Here is an 18,681-nt window from a genome sequence, read left to right as displayed (position 1 = left end):
TTATTTATTTTATTTATAATTTTTACTGTATAAATATAGGTCTTCTGGATTATGAAGCTGCACTTAAGATCGATCCATCCAACAAAGTTGTACAAAATGATGCTGAGAAGATTCGAAATATCATTCAAGGAACAGAACTAAAATCTCAATGACTACTAGTGACAACTAATTATCATTTAAAAGTTTTAAATGTAACTGGAGGAATGTAGGGATCTCACTATATATTATTACTTATTATGTGAAATCACTTTACGTTTCATACTATAGTTCTGTAAAAGTCAAAATACTATAAGTTGAGAGGAAATGACATGCTTGACTTGGTAGTTTCTGAATAAAATAATAAATTTTAATTTCTTCTTTATATTCATACATAGCTAACTACGTATATATTCTTTTAAAAATAATTTTATTAGGGGCTCATACAACTCTTATCACAATCCATACATACATCAATTGTGTAAAGCACATCTGTACATTCATTGCCCTCATCATTCTCAAAACATTTGCTCTCCACCCAAGGCCCTGGTATCACGTCCTCATTTTTTCCCCTCCCTCCCTGCTCCCCCGTCCCTCATGAGCCCTTGATAATTTATAAATTATTATTTTGTCATATCTTGCCCTGTCCGATGTCTCCCTTCACCCACTTTTCTGTTGTATGTCCCCCAGGGAGGAGTCACATGTAGATCCTTGTAATCGGTTCCCCCTTTCCATCGTACCCTCCCTTTTCCCTCCCAGTATCGCCACTCACACCACTGTTCCTGAAGGGATCATCACCCTGGATTCCCTGCGTTTCCAGTTCCTGTCTGTACCACTGTACATCCTCTGGTCTAGCCAGATTTTCAAGGTAGGATTTAGATAATGATAGTGGAAAGGGGGGAGGAAACATTTAGGAACTAGAAAAAAGTTGTATTTGTCATCGTTGCTATATTGCACCCTGACTGGCTCATCTTCTCCCAAAGACCTTTCTGTAAGGGGATGTCCAGTGGCCTACAAATGGGCTTTGGGTCTCCACCTTGCACTCCCCCCACTCATTTACTATGGTAAGATATTTTTGTTAGCTTTCTTTGCCACATTTGTTTATTTACCCATTTGTCTTCAGCGGTCGTATCAGGGAGGTGAGCACAAAATGATATGATTTTTTTGTTCTTTGATGCCTGATAACTGATCTCTTTGGCACCTCATGATCACACAGGCTGGTGTGTTCTTCCATGTGGGCTTTGTTGCTTCTGAACTAGATGGCCGCTTGTTTACCTTCAAGCCTTTAAGACCCCAGACGCTATCTCTTTTGATAGCTGGGCACTATCAGCTTTCTTCACCACATTTACTTGTTCACCCTCTTTGTCTTCAGCGGTTGTGTCGGGAAGGTGAGCATCATAGAATGACAATTTAATAGAAGCACGTATTCTTGCATTGAGGGAGTACTTGAGTGGAGGCCAAATGTCCATCTGCTACCTTAATACTAAACCTATAAATATATGCACATAGATCTATTTCATCATCCTCATATATAAATATCTTTGCATATGTACATGTCTTTATCTAGACCTCTATAAATGCCCTTTGCCTCCCAGCTCTTTCCTCTGACTTTGCTCCTGTACCACTATCATGCTCAGTCCCCATCAGGGTTTCTGCAATTCCTCTTTGTTACATTACCCTTGATCATGCCCTACCAGGCCTCCCATATCCTCGTCACCGCTGATTTGGATCACTTGTTCCCTTGTCCCTGGGTTTGTTAACACCATTACCTTTCCCCCCACTGCCCCCTCTCCCATGTCCCCGCGGAACTGTCGGTCCCGTTGTTTTCTCCTCTAATTGTTCATCCAGCCTGTCTTAATTTAGACAGACCTGTGGAGAAAGCAACATGCACAAAAACAAGACAGAGCAAAACCAAGCAACAATATACAACCAAACAACAACAAACCAATGACAACAAACCAAAACACAACAAGAAAGAGAAGCTTGTAGTTAGTTCAAGGATTGTTTGTTGGCCTTTAAGAATGTTTTCCAGTCCAGTCTGTTGGGCCACCACGCCCTGGCCCCAAAGTCCACCTTCAGCATTCCCTGGAGACTTTGCCGCTCCATTCCCCTGTGGTTCTATTGTACCTCCTTAATGCTTTACCTGGGTGTGGCGGGATTAGATCTGGTGCAATTTTCACACTGTGTCTCTGGTGTTGTCCCCTATAGGGCTATGGGTCTTTGAGGGGCATCATGTCTCACAGTGGGGCCGGCCATGTGGTCCTGTCGACTGGCTGCTCTAATTGGGAACATCGTCCTCACAGCCTGGTAGGCCAGGATGTGCTCCACTCTCTCTTCCTCCCCCTTCATCTGCTCCCATGTGCTCCAATCAAATATATATTCTAATGGCATTGAATTTGGCCTTGTAACTAACAAAATATTTGTTTCCACGATGATTACCAGGACTCTTACTGTTCAATTTTTAACAATATAAAGTTTTCAAATAAATGATTGATAAAATATTGTTTTTTTAAATTAAATATACGTTTTTATTGTTTGGGGTTGGCATTAGTACAATCAGTGCTGACAAGCTTTTACTTAGTTGTCAAATGCACAGAACTTTTCCCTCTAATATTTCTCCACCAACTATGCAGTCCGATCAACTCAGCCCATTAAATCAAGTGTTTGGGAAACTATTTCTTTTACTCTAGTTTAAGGTAGTGTTTTCCCCCAAACACTGATCATACTTCATGACACTATCTGGTGAAGATAGGTTTCTTACTGTGATTGTTTTCTGTACCTTTAAGTAGGCCAGGAAAGAGAAAACAAAAGGAAAAGATAGCAAAGGATGTGCTGGTGACCTGCAATGTTATGACACCGGCTGTGGATTGCACCACTGGCTGTGTTGTTTCACTCTGTGATGATGCAAACACGAAGCATCTCTTGAAGATACCAACATTGCTGTTTGTCTTTGGTAAGGTGAAGACTACGGAATTCTTCAAGAAAGGATTAGAGAAAAATACCTCCTTCAGAAATGTATAGACCTAGTTGGGGAATATTATCAAGAAACAATAGGTTCACATTTTGATTTAAAAAAAACAAAACAAGCGTCTTAAAAAATAAATAAGTGTCTTTGGTTTTGTGGCAATAGTTTTTTACTTTCATATTTATGTGACTGCTTATTCTGTTGGGAACACATTTTATTTAAGAACTCAGAGTCATGGAAAATATTCAAATCAAAGAAGTAATTTAGTTAGTTGAAAAGTTTCATTTATTAAAAGTTTTATTTTAACTGGTCTAATTCTTTTAATCCTCAAGTGTTTTAGATTTAAAACTCATTTTAAAAAATATGTTTTCTCTTCAGTAAGCAAAGGAACATTTTTTATAAAGTGTGTTGAAAATTAGGGAAGTCAAGGGTCCTGGTTCTGTCAGGTGCAGTGTTTAGAGTGTTGTTTTGATAAAATCCGGTTGCTCTGAGATGGCCTGAGAATGCCTGTTCCTTCGGAGTGAAATTGCAGGGAAGAAACTCTGGGATGGGTGAAAAGTCCCCATAATCACTTGACTTGGTTTTATACATAATCATCTGAGGTTTCGATAGCGAGGTAGCTGTACAGAGTGTCTTTGGGTCCAACATACATGAAAACACAGGATTGCCTGGATTCACACAAGGAGACACTTGTTCAGATTTAATTTCTGTGACCGAATGTGAAGTTGACATGATTCTCAATTCCTAAAAAGTAAACACATTAAATCACTCTCAATTATAAATCTTGGAAACAAATAGAGGTAAATTTAGACCACCCCTACCACCATCCCCAACCCTCACTTTAAATCCATGATCTCGTAAGGGCCACCTAATCAATATACAAATTTTCACCACGCAAATTTGTCAAAGTGTTAGTAAGCTAACTTCATTAACATTCTATAGTAGGACGATGATGGAGCCTTGACAGCATAGTGGATGAATTGGGCTGTTCACCACAAAGTCAACAGTTCAAACCCACCAGCCATGCTCCTTGGGCAAGGGATGAGGCTTTCTGCTCTTGTATAGATTTACAACATTGGAGACCTTCAGAGACAATTCTGTGTTCTACGGGGTCACTATGAGTTAGGATGAACCCCACGGCAGCGAGTTAATAGATCTATGAGAAACAGTGAGAGCATCTGTATTACTTCCAGTGACAAAAGAGGACATACAGCTGAATCCTAATCTTAACCCTATAACTGTCATTGTGGTAAGCTCTATGATCACAAAATATTGATGGAAACATACGGGATTCTACCCCTAATGGTGCTATTGGTAAGTTTAAAGCTAGCTACAAGATCAGCAGTTCAAACCCACCAGTTGCTTCAAGAGGGGGAGCGAGGTTCCCTGCTCCTGTAAAGATTTACAGCCTCGGAATGCCTATATAGGAACGCTGTGAGCTGGAATTGACTTGATGGCAGTGGGCTTTTTAATAATGACGACGCCAACTTGGTGCGGGTGCTAGAGAAGCCCACTCTGGTAAAGTATCACTGAATCTAAGCCAGAAGAGAAGAACGATGATAGAAGAAACAATGGATTAAATTTAGCATGGCCTGTAAGTAAGCTAGGGGGGAAATGAGACCCGGCTAGAGGCAGATGCCAGATCCTGGGAGATTTTGTTGATTGGGTTAAAAATGTGAAATCTTTCTCCTAGGAGAATGGAAAGCTATTAAAGAGTTTCAGGAACTGTCAGGAAGAAACAATTTTGGCTGTTGTCATGGTCTGAGTGGCTATGAAGAGGCGCTACATGACTTATAGTTGGGTAGTGGCAATGGAAGCAGCATTGGCAGTGCAATGAGTTAAGCATTTGGGATTGCTAACCAAAGGACACTGGTTCAAACCCACCAACTGCTGTGCAGGAAAAAGATGAGGCTGTCTGCATAAGAATTTATCATCTCTAATCCCAAAGGAGCAGCTTCATTGTGTCCTATGAGTACACATGTCATTTGAAAGAGGCCCTGGTGGTATGGTGATTAAAGCGCATGGCTGTTCATTGGAAGGCGGCTCTTTGAACTCCCCTGACACAGGTACAAGAAAGAAGAAGCTATCAGTTTCTGGGAAGATTCACAGCCTTGGAAATCCTACAAGGTCATTAGGAGTGCGAACTGACTTGATAACAGGCTTTGCTATGTGCTGGTGACATCAACTTCGGTAGAGAAGTGAATAGCTTTGAAACATTTTAGAGGAAACCTCAGAGTCCTTGATTGGTGGAGATGTAAGGAAGATGAACAGGTCAAGGATGATTCCCATGGTGGGTTTCCGGACAATCACAGTAAATGCAGTGCCACTGGCTGCAATGATGAGCTTGGGGAAAGACAGATTGGTAGATCCATCTGTACATACGTGTGTGTATTTCTGACATTCCTCTGGTGGCATATTACTGTGATTCTAGAAGCGATGCCACTGTTATTTAAAATATGGTCACCAATGGTAGACAGCTTTTAGTACATCTACCAGACTAAGACAGACTAGGAAGAAGGCAGAGGTGAACTACTTCTGAAAAATTAGCCTCCGGAAACCTGATGAAAAGCTGCCGCGCATTATCTGATACCATGTCAGAAAATGAGCCCCTGTTAGAAGGTACTCAAAATATAACTGGGAAAAACATGCAATTGGAAAATACATAGTTGGAGAAGAGCTGTCTCCTTAAAGCAGATTTGACTATAATGACAACACAGATGGAACACAGCTTTTGGAACCTTCATTGGCTGATGCGGGATGACTCATAATCAGAAGAAACATCCGTGACTAGGAGTGTGGAATGTACAAAGTATGAAAGTAAGGTTCATAAAGTGAAACCCATAAAGATCAGCAACTTAGGCCAGAGCAAGCTGAAATGGACTGTTACTAGACATTCTGAGGGAGGCAATTATATGGTTTATTATGCTGGGAATCACAAATTGAAGAGGAATGGTGTTCTATTCATCCACATTTCAAGGTGTATTCTCAAGTACAATGCTGTCAGCGATAGGACGATATCCATATACACATAAGGTAAATCAATTAATTGGACTATTATTCAAATATATGCACCAAGCACTAAAGCCAAACGTGAAAAAATTGAAGATGTCTAACAACTTCTATAGTCTGAAATTGATCAAACATATCAAGATGTATTGATAACTACTGGTAATTGGAATGCAAAGTTGGAAACAAAGATGAAGGATTAGCAGTTTGAAAAGATAGTCTTGGTGATATATGTTCAAATGTGCTTGAGAGACTGCATGTTAAATTTTTTGAGACCAAGGACTTACTCATTGAAAATATATTTTTCCAATATAAACTGTGACTGTACAGATGGAACTTGTCACATAGCAGATATAAGAAATCAAATCAAATACATCTGTGGAAAGAGACAATGTAGAAGCACATTATCAGGAGCCAAAACATGGCGAGGGGCCAACTATGGAACAGAACATCAATTGCTGATATGCAAGTTTGAGTTGAAGTTGAAGAAAATTAAAACAAGCCCATGAGAGCCAAAATATAACCATAAGTATATACCATATGATATCACGGCTATTGAGTTGATGGTGACTCTATACAACAGTAGAATTGCCCCTGTAGGTTTCTGAAATTGTAACTGCAGGAATAGAAAGCTGGGTCTTTCTCCTGAAGAGCAGTGGTTTTGAACTGCTGACCTTGTGCATCACAGCCCAATATTATCTCAGAATGATTACAAGTCAACAGCTCCTCTAAAGTATAGACATTTTTATTTAATATATTCTCACTTTGAGATTGTATTATACCATATAATTGCCTCTGAAACACTTGCAGGGCAAATCTTTTGTAAATTCTATTTCCTTAGCATTTCTGTTAAGAAAACCATTAAGTGTGAATGAAAACCATCAAATACAGAATATATCGTCATACACTGTGTGTTACACGTGTTTATGTCCTGGTGGTGTAGTGGGTCACATGTTGGGATGCTAACTGCAGTCATCATTTTGAAACCACCAGCTATTCTGAGAGAAAAAGATGAGGCTTACTACTCCCCTAGACAGTGACAGTCTTGGAAACTCATAGGGGCAGTTACAGCCGGTCCTGTAGGGTCACTATGAATCAGAATCCACTTGATGGCAGTATGACGAGTAGTGTATCTACAGAAAAGTGTTTTCCCCATGGAAATATTCACAAATGCCAGCTTTTTATTTTAATAGGAGCCCTGCTTGTGCAGTGGTTATGCATTGGGCCGCAACCCACATGGTTAGCTGTTTGAAACCGCCAGCAGCAGCTCTGTGGGAGAAAGACTGGGCTTGCTACCTCTGTCAACGGTGTCTCAGAAGGGTCACTATGAGGAAGCACTGACTTGATGGCAGTGAGTTTGTTTTTTTGATATAAAATGACATTCATCCACTCTTTTGGTAACTATTGACTTTCTACTTGGACAGTATCCTTTTTTTAAATCATTTTATTGGGGACTCATACAATTCATCACAATCCATACATACATCAATTGTGTAAAGCACCTCTGTACATTGATTGCCCTTATCATTCTCAAAACATTTGCTCTCCACTTAAGCTCCTGGCATCAGTTCAATTTCCCCCTTACTCCCTGCTTCTCCTCCCTCATGAACCCTTGATAATTTATAAATTATTATTTTGTCATATCTTACACCATCTGACGTCTCCCTTCACCTACTTTTCTGTTGTCTGTGCCCTAGGGAGGAGGTTATATGTAGATCCCTGTAATCAGTTTTCCCTTTCTAGCCCACCCTCCCTCTACCCTCCCAGTTATCGCCACTCTCACCACTGGTCCTGAAGGGATCATCCGTCATGGATTCCCTGTGTTTCTAGTATCTGTAAAACAGTGTACATCCTCTGGTCTAGCCAGATTTGTAAGACAGAATTGGGATCATGGGGGGGAGGAAGCATTTAGGAACTAGACGAGGAAAGTTGTATGTTTCATAGTTGCTACACTGCACCCTGACTGGCTTGTTTCCTCCCCGCGACCCTTCTGGAAGGGGATGTACAGTTGCCCACAGATGGACCTTGGGTCCCCAATCTAAACTCCCCCTCATTCACAATGCTATGATTTTTTTTGGTCTTTGATGCCTGATCCCTGATCCCTTCGACACCTCATGATCACACAGGCTGGTGTGCTTCTTTCATGTGTTTCTGGACAGCATCTTTAATAAACTTTTTTAAAGTTTTTTTTTAAGTGACTACTGACTTTAAAGATATAAATTAGTGGAAAGAGCATTGGGATTAGGAGACCAGTTCTGACCCTAGATGTGCTTGGGAAGTGAATTAGGGATGGAGGCTAGAAAGGCCGCCTTTGAGTTTGAGTCACTTGTCTGTCCTAGTGAAACAAGGGAGCCTACGTTTTTTCTACCTCAGATCTCTTAACCAAATGATACATTAAGTTCTCATATTTTCCCTCAATTTAATGACAATCAGAAGGCAAGGAATCTTTTCACAAAGTTCCGAAACCTTTTAAACATGTTTTACAAATCTTTTGGCTCACCTGATAGCTTTTCGCAAATCTAATCCAAGGATGCTTGTTTTGCTGCTGTTTTTCTATAAAGAGAAAAATACTTTTTTCTTGGATACTTCCATATTATAAATATGTATCTTAGAGATGCCTTAGTTGTCTAGTGGATTATGTTTTGGGTTGTTAACTACAAGGCCTGCAGTTCAAACCCACCAACTGCTCCTCAGGAGTAAGATGAAGCTATCTGTGCCTGTTAAAGTTTTACAGCCTCCAAATCCCTATATTGGTTGCTGAGATGGAATCAGGTTGCTGACAGTAGGGTTTTGTTTTCTTTACTGGTGAGGAGCCTTGGTGGTGCAGTGGTTAAGCACTCGCTTGTTAATCCAAAGGTTGGCAGATTGACCCCACCAGCCAATTCATGGGAGACAGATGTGGCAGTCCGCTTCCATAAACGTATATCCATGGACACCCAGTGGAGAAGCTCTATTCTGGCCTATACAGGTTCACTGAGTTACAACTGACTTGATAACAAGTTTGGTTTGATTTTGACGCCTTAGGTTAGTAGTCTATCACTGATTATAGGATTCAAATGAACCAATTCCAGCTCTTTCGGCTCAGCAACACATAGGATATCAATCTTCAGTTGTTACCTTTCATTTCTGATGACTTTCAGCTTACTTTGATTCATTCTGATTAGTGGTGAATGTTGCTTCTCATGTTGAGTCGTGCCGCATCAGCAAATAAAGGTTCCAGAGGTTTTACTCCCTCCACATCTTTTAGGTTGATTCTTGTGCTTTGAAAGCGACAGCTCGTCCTCAGTCTATTTTGAATGCCTTCTGGCCTACAAGGCTCACCTTCCAGCACTATATTGGGCAATTTTCTGTTGTGATCGACGGGCTTTTAATTGACTATATTTTGGAAAATACATCACTAGGCCTTGCTAGTCTGATTTAGTCTGTAAGTGCCACTGGCTCTTGTTCACCATGGTAAGCCATGGAAACACCAGTGGCATAGCTCCAAGTCATCCATCACACAGTATGGAAATTAACACAAGGGTGGGAGAAGTATCACATGATCAAAAACTGCTAGGACGGAAGGGAAAAGTTCAAGATTCACTGAAGACCATTCTAGGGATTGACTTAAAACTAACCGAGGTGCTTCGATAAATGGACGCAACACTGGAAGTGCGTACCTCATGAAATTGGGAAGACTGTTAACTGGCCTACCAACTGAAAGAGGTCCTTATTTGTGCTCATTACGGAAAAAGGTGATCAAATGGAACGTGGAAGTGAATGAACAAGATCATTACTATCACATGCTAGCAATTCTGCTGAAGATAATTTAAAAACAGCCAGAGTTGCATATCAACAGAAACCTGCTAGAAATTCAAGTTGGAGTAAGCACACCTAGAACAAAAGACTTAAAAAAAATTTTAAAAAAAGAACACCTAGAACAAGAAATTGATGCAGCAGTCAAAGAAATCAAAGAGCCTGTTGCAAATAAACAAAACTAACGATGTCACTCTGAAGACTAAGGTGCCCTTGACCCAATCCGTGGTCTTTTCAGTCATCTCATAAAGTTCAATAATGAAAAAAGGAAGCCAAAAGAATTTCTGTGTGAACAGGAACTTTTTTTTGGCGAAGATTATTGAACATATCATATACTGCTAAAGGAACAAACATCTCCGGCTTAGAAGAAATTCAACTAAAATGTTCCCTAGAAGGGAGGAGGAGTCGGGGAGACTTTGCTGACTTTGAACATGCCACCAGGAGAGAGGGAAATGCTGGGAAAGGACATTATGCTTGGTGAAGTAGAGGGTTGAAGAAAATGAGGGAAAACTTTCATGAGGAGGATTGACACAATAGCTACAACAACGGACTTGCACATACCCATGATCATGAAGACGGTGAAAGGTCGGGCAATCTTTCTTTTTTCCAACTTTTTACTGTGAATTGTGTGATCATTAGTTTTACATGCAACAATTCATACAAGTTTTATTTCAACTCTTTCACTGTAATTCCTGCAGTGTCACATCACGTATCCCACTTCCTTCCAGTGTTTCCGGGTTCCATTCCTCCTCCTTTCCTAACCCTTCTCAACTCTGTCCTTCAGTAAATACTGCCCTTTTGATCCCAAACCATTGATTATTCTAAGGTTTATATGCCGCACTAGTGTTTTCCTATTCTCTTTGCAGGCTTTTCTATATATATATATATATATATATTTTTTAACTATCGCACATGCTGCTGGTCCCTGAATCACACTTTGAGAAAAAGGTTACATCTATTCTTGGCAAAAAAACAAAAACCAAACACACTCCAAAAATTCTGCACTGAAGGCAAAAGGGTGTATAAGCAAATATGGTGAAGAAAGCTGATGGTGCCCAGCTATCCAAAGATATCGTGTCCTAGGTCTTAAAGGCTTAAAGTTAAGTGGCCATCTAGCTGAGAAGCAACAAAGCCTACATGGAAGAAACACACCAGCCTGTGTGATGATGAGGTATCAATGGGATCAGGTTATCAGGCATCTAAGACCCAAAACAAAATCATACCAATGTGAATGGGGGTGGGGGGCGGGGGCGGGGAGACCCAAAGTCCATCTGTAGACTATTGGACATCCCTTACAGAAGGGTCACAAGGAAGAGATGAGCCAGTCAGGGTTTAGTATAGCACCAATGAAACACACAGCTTTTCTCTAGTTCTTGAATGCTTCCCCCCCACCCCCCTCTACTATCATGATCCCAATTCTACCTTACAAATCGGATTAGACCAGAACATGCACACTGCTACAGATAAGAGCCCCAAACACAGGGAATCCAGGATAGATAAACCCCTCAGGGACAACAAAGGGAATAGAGATACCAGGGCATAAGGGGAAGGTGGGGGAAGAGAGGGGAAAATTGATCACAAGGATCAACATATAACGCCCTCCCAGGGGGACGAACAACAGAAAAGTGGATGAAGGGTGACAGAGGATGATATAAGATATGAAAATAATACGCTATTATAACTTATCAAGGGTTGATGAGGCAGGGAGGGTGAAAATAATGAGCTGGTATCAAGGGCTCAAGTAGAAAGAATGCTTTGAAAATGACAATGGCAACATATGTAAAAACAATGGATGAAAATGTAAGAGATGTAAAGGCCCCCAATAAAAGTATTTAATTAAAAAATAATTCTGCCATCAGGTCAATTCCAACTCTTAACGTCCCTACAGGACAGAGTAGAACTGGCCCTTTGAGTTTCTGAGGCTATAAATCTTTTTTTTTTTCTTTTTCCTGGGCCTGTGGGCTTGGGGAGTGAGTGTGTGAGTGAGTGAGTGTGAGTGAGTGAGTGAGAGTGAGTGCCTGAGTCAAAGCTATAAATCTGTATGGGAGCAGAAAGCCTTCTCTTTGTCCCTCAGAGCAACTGGTGGGTTCAATTTGCTTAAATTGGGATTAGCAGCCCAGCATGTGACTGACTATGCCACCAGGTCTCCTTGGCATGAAAGATGTGAGTGCACTTTGGGCAGAAGTTAGGGAAGCCTTTGGTAGAGGAGCTGAGAACACAGGGACACAGAAAGGGCTGGAGGGCTGCTAATAACAATAGCTGCTTAAGCGTCACAAAAGCACGCCAAGCTGACTAATTGGGAACCTTGTTTCTGTTTGTATAGTTCCTGCTGTAAAAGTTATAAACAGCACAAAGTAGGTGTCACCAGTTCTGAATTCAAATGGTGGCACTAATAATAGTAGAGTGACTTTGACAACATCATTTTACAAGGGATTTAAGTTCCTTGTCTATAAATATAAGGGATTTCCAAATATAGCCATAGGACACAGAGTGATTTCCAATTATTCTAAAAGCAGAGTAAAAAAACATGTATATATCAAGCCTTTGAACGAGGTACTCTGGTATCTATGAAGGCGAAATATAATTTTATTGATCTAAAAACAAAACAATACTAAATGAACAAATAAAAACTCTAACCTAGCAATTTCTGGAGTAGTTAAGATATGAGTCCCTTCTAGATCAGAAATTCTAGTATTATATCTAAATAACCTAATAGTGATTGATTGGCAGGGTACTATAACTCTGATTCTTCTTAGCTTGAATTAAATAGACGATTGCTTCTACGGGCATGTGCTGCAGCAAACACCTATTTGGCAATGGTCCCACCACAGGCCCACAGCCAGCAGGAAGGGTTCTTACCAGGCAGCTGGCCTTGAATTCTAGCAAGACCCCAGGCTAGTTGCCAGAGCTCTATTCAGCCCCAGCCCAGCCCCGGAGCCTTGTTGGATCAGTTTGTGGGGAGATACTGGGCTGAGGCAAACCTACTCTCCCTAGGGCTTCCCATCCGAACCAGGCTCCCTGGGGCTACCCAGAGAGTGCTGGATGCCTAAGGCAGCCAATTGCTGGTGCAAGTTTTCAAACCAGGCGGTTTTGGGTGCCAATGGAAAGCCAGATCAGTTTGGTGTGCAGGGTTACATTTATATATATATATATATATTTTTTCAGATACAGACATACACATATATATTATCTATATTACGGTATTTTTACAACGTCCAAATGACATAATGTCCTATGTCATAGGACCTATCATGGATATTGACATACATCTGTGTACTTTAAAGTTCTATCCTTTCTGTCTCATAAACCTACAGTGGATATTTGACATTCATGCGGCTGAGACCCTTTACGAATATTGTTGAATCTGCTCTGGTTCGAACCCACCCAAAGCGACCTCCAGAGATAAGCCTGGTGCTCTGCTTCGGAACGCTTCTGCCTTGGAGACCCTGTGGGGCGCTTCTTTGCACACATGGGGTCGCCATGAATCTGAATGCACTAAGTGGCAGGTAACAACATAAGCAAGCAGACAGTTTCAGCTTGTTCAGTTCTCAAGTGGGGTGAGAATGTTTATGGAGGTACTGTGCCATGAGTAAGTGGGGACAGAGTCTCTTTTGAGTTTCAAATGTTGGTCAAATGAGCTCAGTTTCTCTACCAACATTCAGCTCACTCTGAATTCCTAGGTGATTCACAAGAAGAGCTCAATTTTTGCAATAAAGTAAACCTTTTTGTAGTGAAATCTCGATCACCAAGTCTGCAAATGTGAAGTATGTTGTCCTCTTTCTTCCCGTTCCTTTGAATGGTTCTAAATCATGTAGAAGCAGCACAAGACAGGAACTGGACCGAGGTTCCAAGTCGTTATCAGTTCATCATACCTTTGCTTGCAAGTTGAGGTAGTTAATTTATTGTGCCAACCTGGCCGATAAACACATGTGGGGTTAATTGAAGGGCGGAGGGATAAATGGCTCGGTGAGCCTCGCCTTTCTAGTTCTTGGGTCTCTTGCTGTGTGATGGTCGGACCAGGGTGTAGCTGCCTTAGCCAGTTCCCTGCTTTAGCTGGCAAAGCTCACTTCCTGCAAGACATCCCTGAGAAGCCACATGGACCTATCCCGTTGAAGCCTTGGGTGCTGGAGCAGCGGTGTGGAAACCCCTGCCAGACCTGAGATGCTTACACGTTCACTGACTCAGCTTTCCTCCTGCAGTTGGCATCGTTGCATCTGTTTTGTGAGATGGAAGAGGCCTTTGTGGATTGGTGTTGGACATATGGGTTAATGTTGGACATGTGGGTTTGGGCAGCACTGGGTTGGGATGCTTTCCTGATGTGCACTTACCCTTTATATAAAACTCTCTCTTATACATGAGTTTCTGTGGATTTGTTTCTCTAAAGTACCCAGACTAACACACAAATCATCTCTAAAACTCATCATATATCTGCCTTAATTCCTATAGCTGTGAGGATAAAATGAGAGTATTTGGTATAAATGATAAATTATATAAATGGAAATTATTTTTACTAATTTCTTTTTTTTCCATTCTGAAACTTCCAGTGTACTAAGACTTTACCCTAGTACACTATGGTTTACTAATGCTTACTTAATCACCTTGCAAAGAAGCTGGCAAAGCTGCAAGTAGAACTTCGGTTTCTTGAGTCTCAGATCAGTCATATGCTCATCAAACCTTTTTATTCTTTTTGACACCTTATTAGTTTTTCTTAAGACAGTTTACTGTGTTTTGATAAAAGAGTCACTTGTTTTAAATATCAAAACTATGGACATTGGGTATTAGTAAGTCACCCAACCCAATGCTATGAAGTTGATCCCAACTCATAGCAGCCCGACATAGTGTCCCAGGCTGAAAATCTTTAGGAGCAGACGGCCTCGTCTTTCTCTTGCAGAACAGCGGGTGGTTTTCAACCACTGACCTTGTGGTTAGCAGTCTCTCACTTAACCGACAGCACCATCAGGGCACCCAAACCCTAACATCTGATGGTGCCTCAACAGATCTGCTTTTCTCGATACATCTAAGTTTTTCCTGCACGTGGAGAATGACTCTTGGAGGGGAGGTGGTTGTCCTGATACCTGTGGGAAAGACAACCACCCACATTTACTTTATGGGTATTTAGTGGCCAGATTGCAGGAGTTCTGCTGGTACCCTGGGGTGAGTGTTTGTCTGATAACTCACCAGGAGCTCTGTAGCAGAAAGAGGCTCTTTGCTCCCATAAAGATTTACAGCCTCCGAAACCCCATATAGGTTAGACAGGAGTCCGAATCCACTTGGGAGCAGTGGGTTTAAGGAGCCCTGGTGATGTGTCCGTTCATAGAAACCCTATAGGACAGATTGTAACTGCCCCTCTGGGTTTCTGCAACCAACTTTTTACTGGAAGAGAAAGCCCTGTCTTTCTCCCTCGGAACATCTGGTAGTTTTGAATTGTTGACCTTGTAGTTAGCAGCCCAGTGCATCACCACGATGGCACCTGGGTCTCAATGAGTCGTCATTGACTTGATGGCAGTGAGTATGCCTGTTGGTTTGGTATGTGCAGTGACTTATGAGTGGGGTTCCTCACCTGCTAACAAGGTCAGTAGTTGGAATTCACCAGCCAGGAGGGAGAAAGATGAAGCTGCTTTTATATTGATTGACAGCCTCAGGGGCCCAAAGAGACAGTTTAACTTTTCCGTACTAGGAGATCTAGTCATACAGTGATTACTCGTTGGGCTGTAACCACAAGGTCAGCAGTTTGAAACCATCAGCAGCTCCTTGGTGAAAGCTTTCTACTCTCATAAAGATTTGGCAAGTTTGAGTTCACAGGGTTGCTGGGAGTTGGAATAATCTAGACAGCAGTGGGCTAGAGCCAGGCTGTGCAGGGAAACCTGTGGGGTGCAGATAAATGTGTGAAAACCTATTTATTGAGAAGTCCTGGTGGCATAGTGGAGCTCTTTGGCACAGTGGTCTCTGTATTGGGCTGCTAACCACAAGGTGAGGGGTTCAAATCCACCAGCTTTTCTTTGGGCGACAGATGCAGGCGATAAGTGCAGGAGAAAGTTAAGGGCTTTCTGCTCCCATAATGGAAACCCACAGGGCCAGTTCTACTCAGTCCTCTGAGGACTAAAATATGAGTCAGAATCAACTCCATGGTAGTGGGCTTTTGCTACTTATTTACCAAGTAGTCAATACATATGACAAATTAACTAGTAAGGTTTGTTTGAAATAATTTACTATACAATCTGGAAAAGTTAGTGTGTGCATAAATCTTAGACATCTTAGAGAGCATTAACAAATATTTGTAAATTCAGAAACACTGATATTGTTATTTGCCTTGGAGTTGATTCTGATTCTTCAGAACCCTATGTTGGAATAGAACTGTTCCATAGGGCTTTCACGGGAGGGGTTTTTGGAAGTAGATATCCATGTCTGTCTTCCAAGGCTCTTTAGGTAGGTCCACACCTGCCAGCAAGTAGTGGAGGCTTAACAGTTTTCATGACACAGGGACTACTGTTTTCACTTTACTTCTTGGGCCCTTTCAGTAGCTTTATTTGGGTTTTACTCTTCAAATCTGGGTAGTCTTATTTTGTGCAGTTCAATCTGGACACAACTAAAATCTAACCAAAATAGTCTAAAACAAACATTAACAAGATAATTACTTTTATTTTTCTGGCAGAGAGCATGTCATTAATAGCTGTTAATTACTCAATGATAGAAAGTTAATTAAAATTGTAAACCACTATTTTTAAATATTGAATTTTTTAAAGCTGTCCATGAAAATGTCTTGGAAACATACAAATCTTTAAAGATAAATTAATTTCTCCCTAATATTTTTTAGGCCTCCTGAGAGTTAGAGAAAACCAGTCCACTTGGGTTTTTCCAAGTCTTTCAATATAAACACACACATATGCACACATACACAAACACAGAAAAAATATGAGAAACAATTGAAATCATGAAAATGCTCATCTGGGTATATGTGGGGGACCAGCCTCCACAACTGTCCCAAGGGGCGGGTGCGTAATTGAAGGGTAAATTAAAGAAACACAGACAAGGCATGCAAGGGCTCACCTGTTCCATGGAGTCTGGAACTAGAGAGAGGGGCGGGGGAGAATGTGGTCTCCAACAGGCTTATATAGTCACGGGGCATGCAAGCCATGTCACACACATGTGTAATAGGAAGGGCATGTACTGGAGGCATACATGTAATAGGAAGATGTACTAGAAGCATACCTGTGAGAGGGAGGCACATACTCGACAAGGTGGGCGGGTTCTGGAGTTTAGGTGTCTGTGCCTGAGCTGGCTTGACCTTAGGTGTCCCTGAGCTCTTCTCCAGGGAAACAATCTATGATCCTTCTCAGAAGGAAGTAGGTAGAGTAGGGTGGACAATAGGGTCTGATGGCCCTCCATGGCAGATAACCTTCAGGTAGATAAACTTCAAGCATATGGTAAGTAACCTTGAGCTTGTAGGAAGATAAGATTATGGTGGGATACTGTGGGAATAAATTTTAGTTAGAGAATGTGACTGGGATTCATCTCCAACTGGGATTCAACTCACTAGCATGAAGGCCTCCGCCAGAGTTTCAGCCTCCCAGACTTCTTAAATATATCAGACAGTGCAAGATATGACAAAATAATAATTTATAAATTATCAAGGGTTCATGAGGGAGCGGGGAACGGGGAGGGAGGGGAAAATGAGGAGCTGATGCCAGGGACTTAAGTGGAGAGCAAATGTTTTGAGAATGATGAGGGCAATGAGTGTACAAATTGCTTTACACAATTGATGTATGTATGGATTGTGATAAGAGTTATATGAGCCCTGAATAAAATGATTAAAAATAATACAGAAATGAATATAAAGAATTTGTCCACATACACTCTTCCTGGTTCTCAGTGTCCCACATGTGCAGACACTGTAATTATATAATTAATACTGGTTTCTTGCTTCCTTTTTTTTTGTATGGTGCCACCAAACCAAACCCAACCCAAACAAATTCAATGTCATCAAATCAATGGTGACTCATAGGACAGAGTAGAACTGCTGTTGTGAGTTTCCAAGCCTGTGACTATTTACTGCAGTAGAAGGCCCCATTTTCTGCCAAGGAGCCCCTAGTGGTTTAGAACTGCCAACCTTGCAGTTTTCAGCCCAACTCATAACCACTAGGTCACCAAGGTACACAGTTATTGCTATATTTGCCTCAACTAGGGAACAGAATTAAACCTTTATACTGCCTCTATTAGCAGTGTTATTATTGTTTTTTGAATGAGGCACATTGTAAATAAATGTAACATTTACAAATTATGGTTTCTTTGTTCAAAATCATCACTAGTACATTTTTTCAGTGAGTTTCAAGTGGAAAATAATCCATATAACCTGAGAGTCAATTACGGCTAATATGCAACGCACAGTTACACTTATGTCATCCCGTGTTGCTTCCAAATCCCACTACTATGGGCGGCTCATGGCGACCATAAGACAGGGCACAAGAGCTACCTTGGGTCTCCTGGATTGTAAATCTTAACTATAGCAAGAGCCTCATCTTTTCTCGAAGTGGTTCCTTAGGCAGGAGTTATGGGCGGGTATTTTTGGTAGTAGAGTAAGATGGGTGGGAATAGGGAGTGCCTCTAATAATACCAACGTATACCAACATTCAAAACACTCATCCGTCTACCCAAACCCACCGAGTCGTACTTGTTTATTCTTGCTCGCAGCTTTTTGGTGTTTTTTCCCCCGGAAAAAGCAGCTTTCTGTTTTCTGCAGCCGTTGGCAAGAATCCCGATGAACACAGGTGATGCGTCCTTTTTTTTTTTTTTTTTGCCCCTGCGCCCGATAAAAGCAGAAGGCGAACCGTTGGCCAAATAAAGACGGGTAACTCAATCTGCCTAATTCAGAGAGCCGTCTTTTGGTGTGCAACCACGAATCCCTTTAGAACAGTTGCATCTCGTCTCCATAGCAACCGTCC

At 41.3% G+C, this 18,681-nt stretch overlaps 2 protein-coding genes across 3 annotated transcripts in view; one reads left to right on the top strand and one right to left on the bottom strand.

The window, feature by feature from the left end:
- Positions 1–3,004, top strand: part of DNAAF4 (dynein axonemal assembly factor 4) — a 64,564-nt gene extending 61,560 nt beyond the window's left edge. For both annotated transcript variants that reach the window (XM_075531431.1, XM_075531430.1), the window contains one exon: positions 40–3,004. In XM_075531431.1, the coding sequence (XP_075387546.1) occupies positions 40–141 (102 nt within the window). In that variant the 3' untranslated portion in view covers positions 142–3,004. The remainder of the gene's footprint in view (positions 1–39) is intronic.
- Positions 3,005–3,225: 221 nt separating this feature from the next.
- PIERCE2 (piercer of microtubule wall 2) lies at positions 3,226–18,509 on the bottom strand. The gene is made up of 2 exons (XM_075531562.1): positions 18,411–18,509; positions 3,226–3,685 (listed from the first exon to the last, which is right to left on the bottom strand). The coding sequence occupies exon 2, from the start codon at positions 3,671–3,673 to the stop codon at positions 3,338–3,340; it is 336 nt and encodes a 111-aa protein (XP_075387677.1). The 5' UTR covers positions 3,674–3,685; positions 18,411–18,509; the 3' UTR covers positions 3,226–3,337.
- Between the last annotated feature and the right edge of the window lie 172 nt (positions 18,510–18,681).

This window comes from Tenrec ecaudatus, chromosome 14 (assembly GCF_050624435.1).
Source record: "Tenrec ecaudatus isolate mTenEca1 chromosome 14, mTenEca1.hap1, whole genome shotgun sequence".
Lineage (NCBI taxonomy): Eukaryota > Metazoa > Chordata > Mammalia > Afrosoricida > Tenrecidae > Tenrec > Tenrec ecaudatus.
The sequence above is the reverse complement of the archived record's forward strand: the minus strand, read 5'-3'. Positions and strand labels throughout refer to the sequence as shown.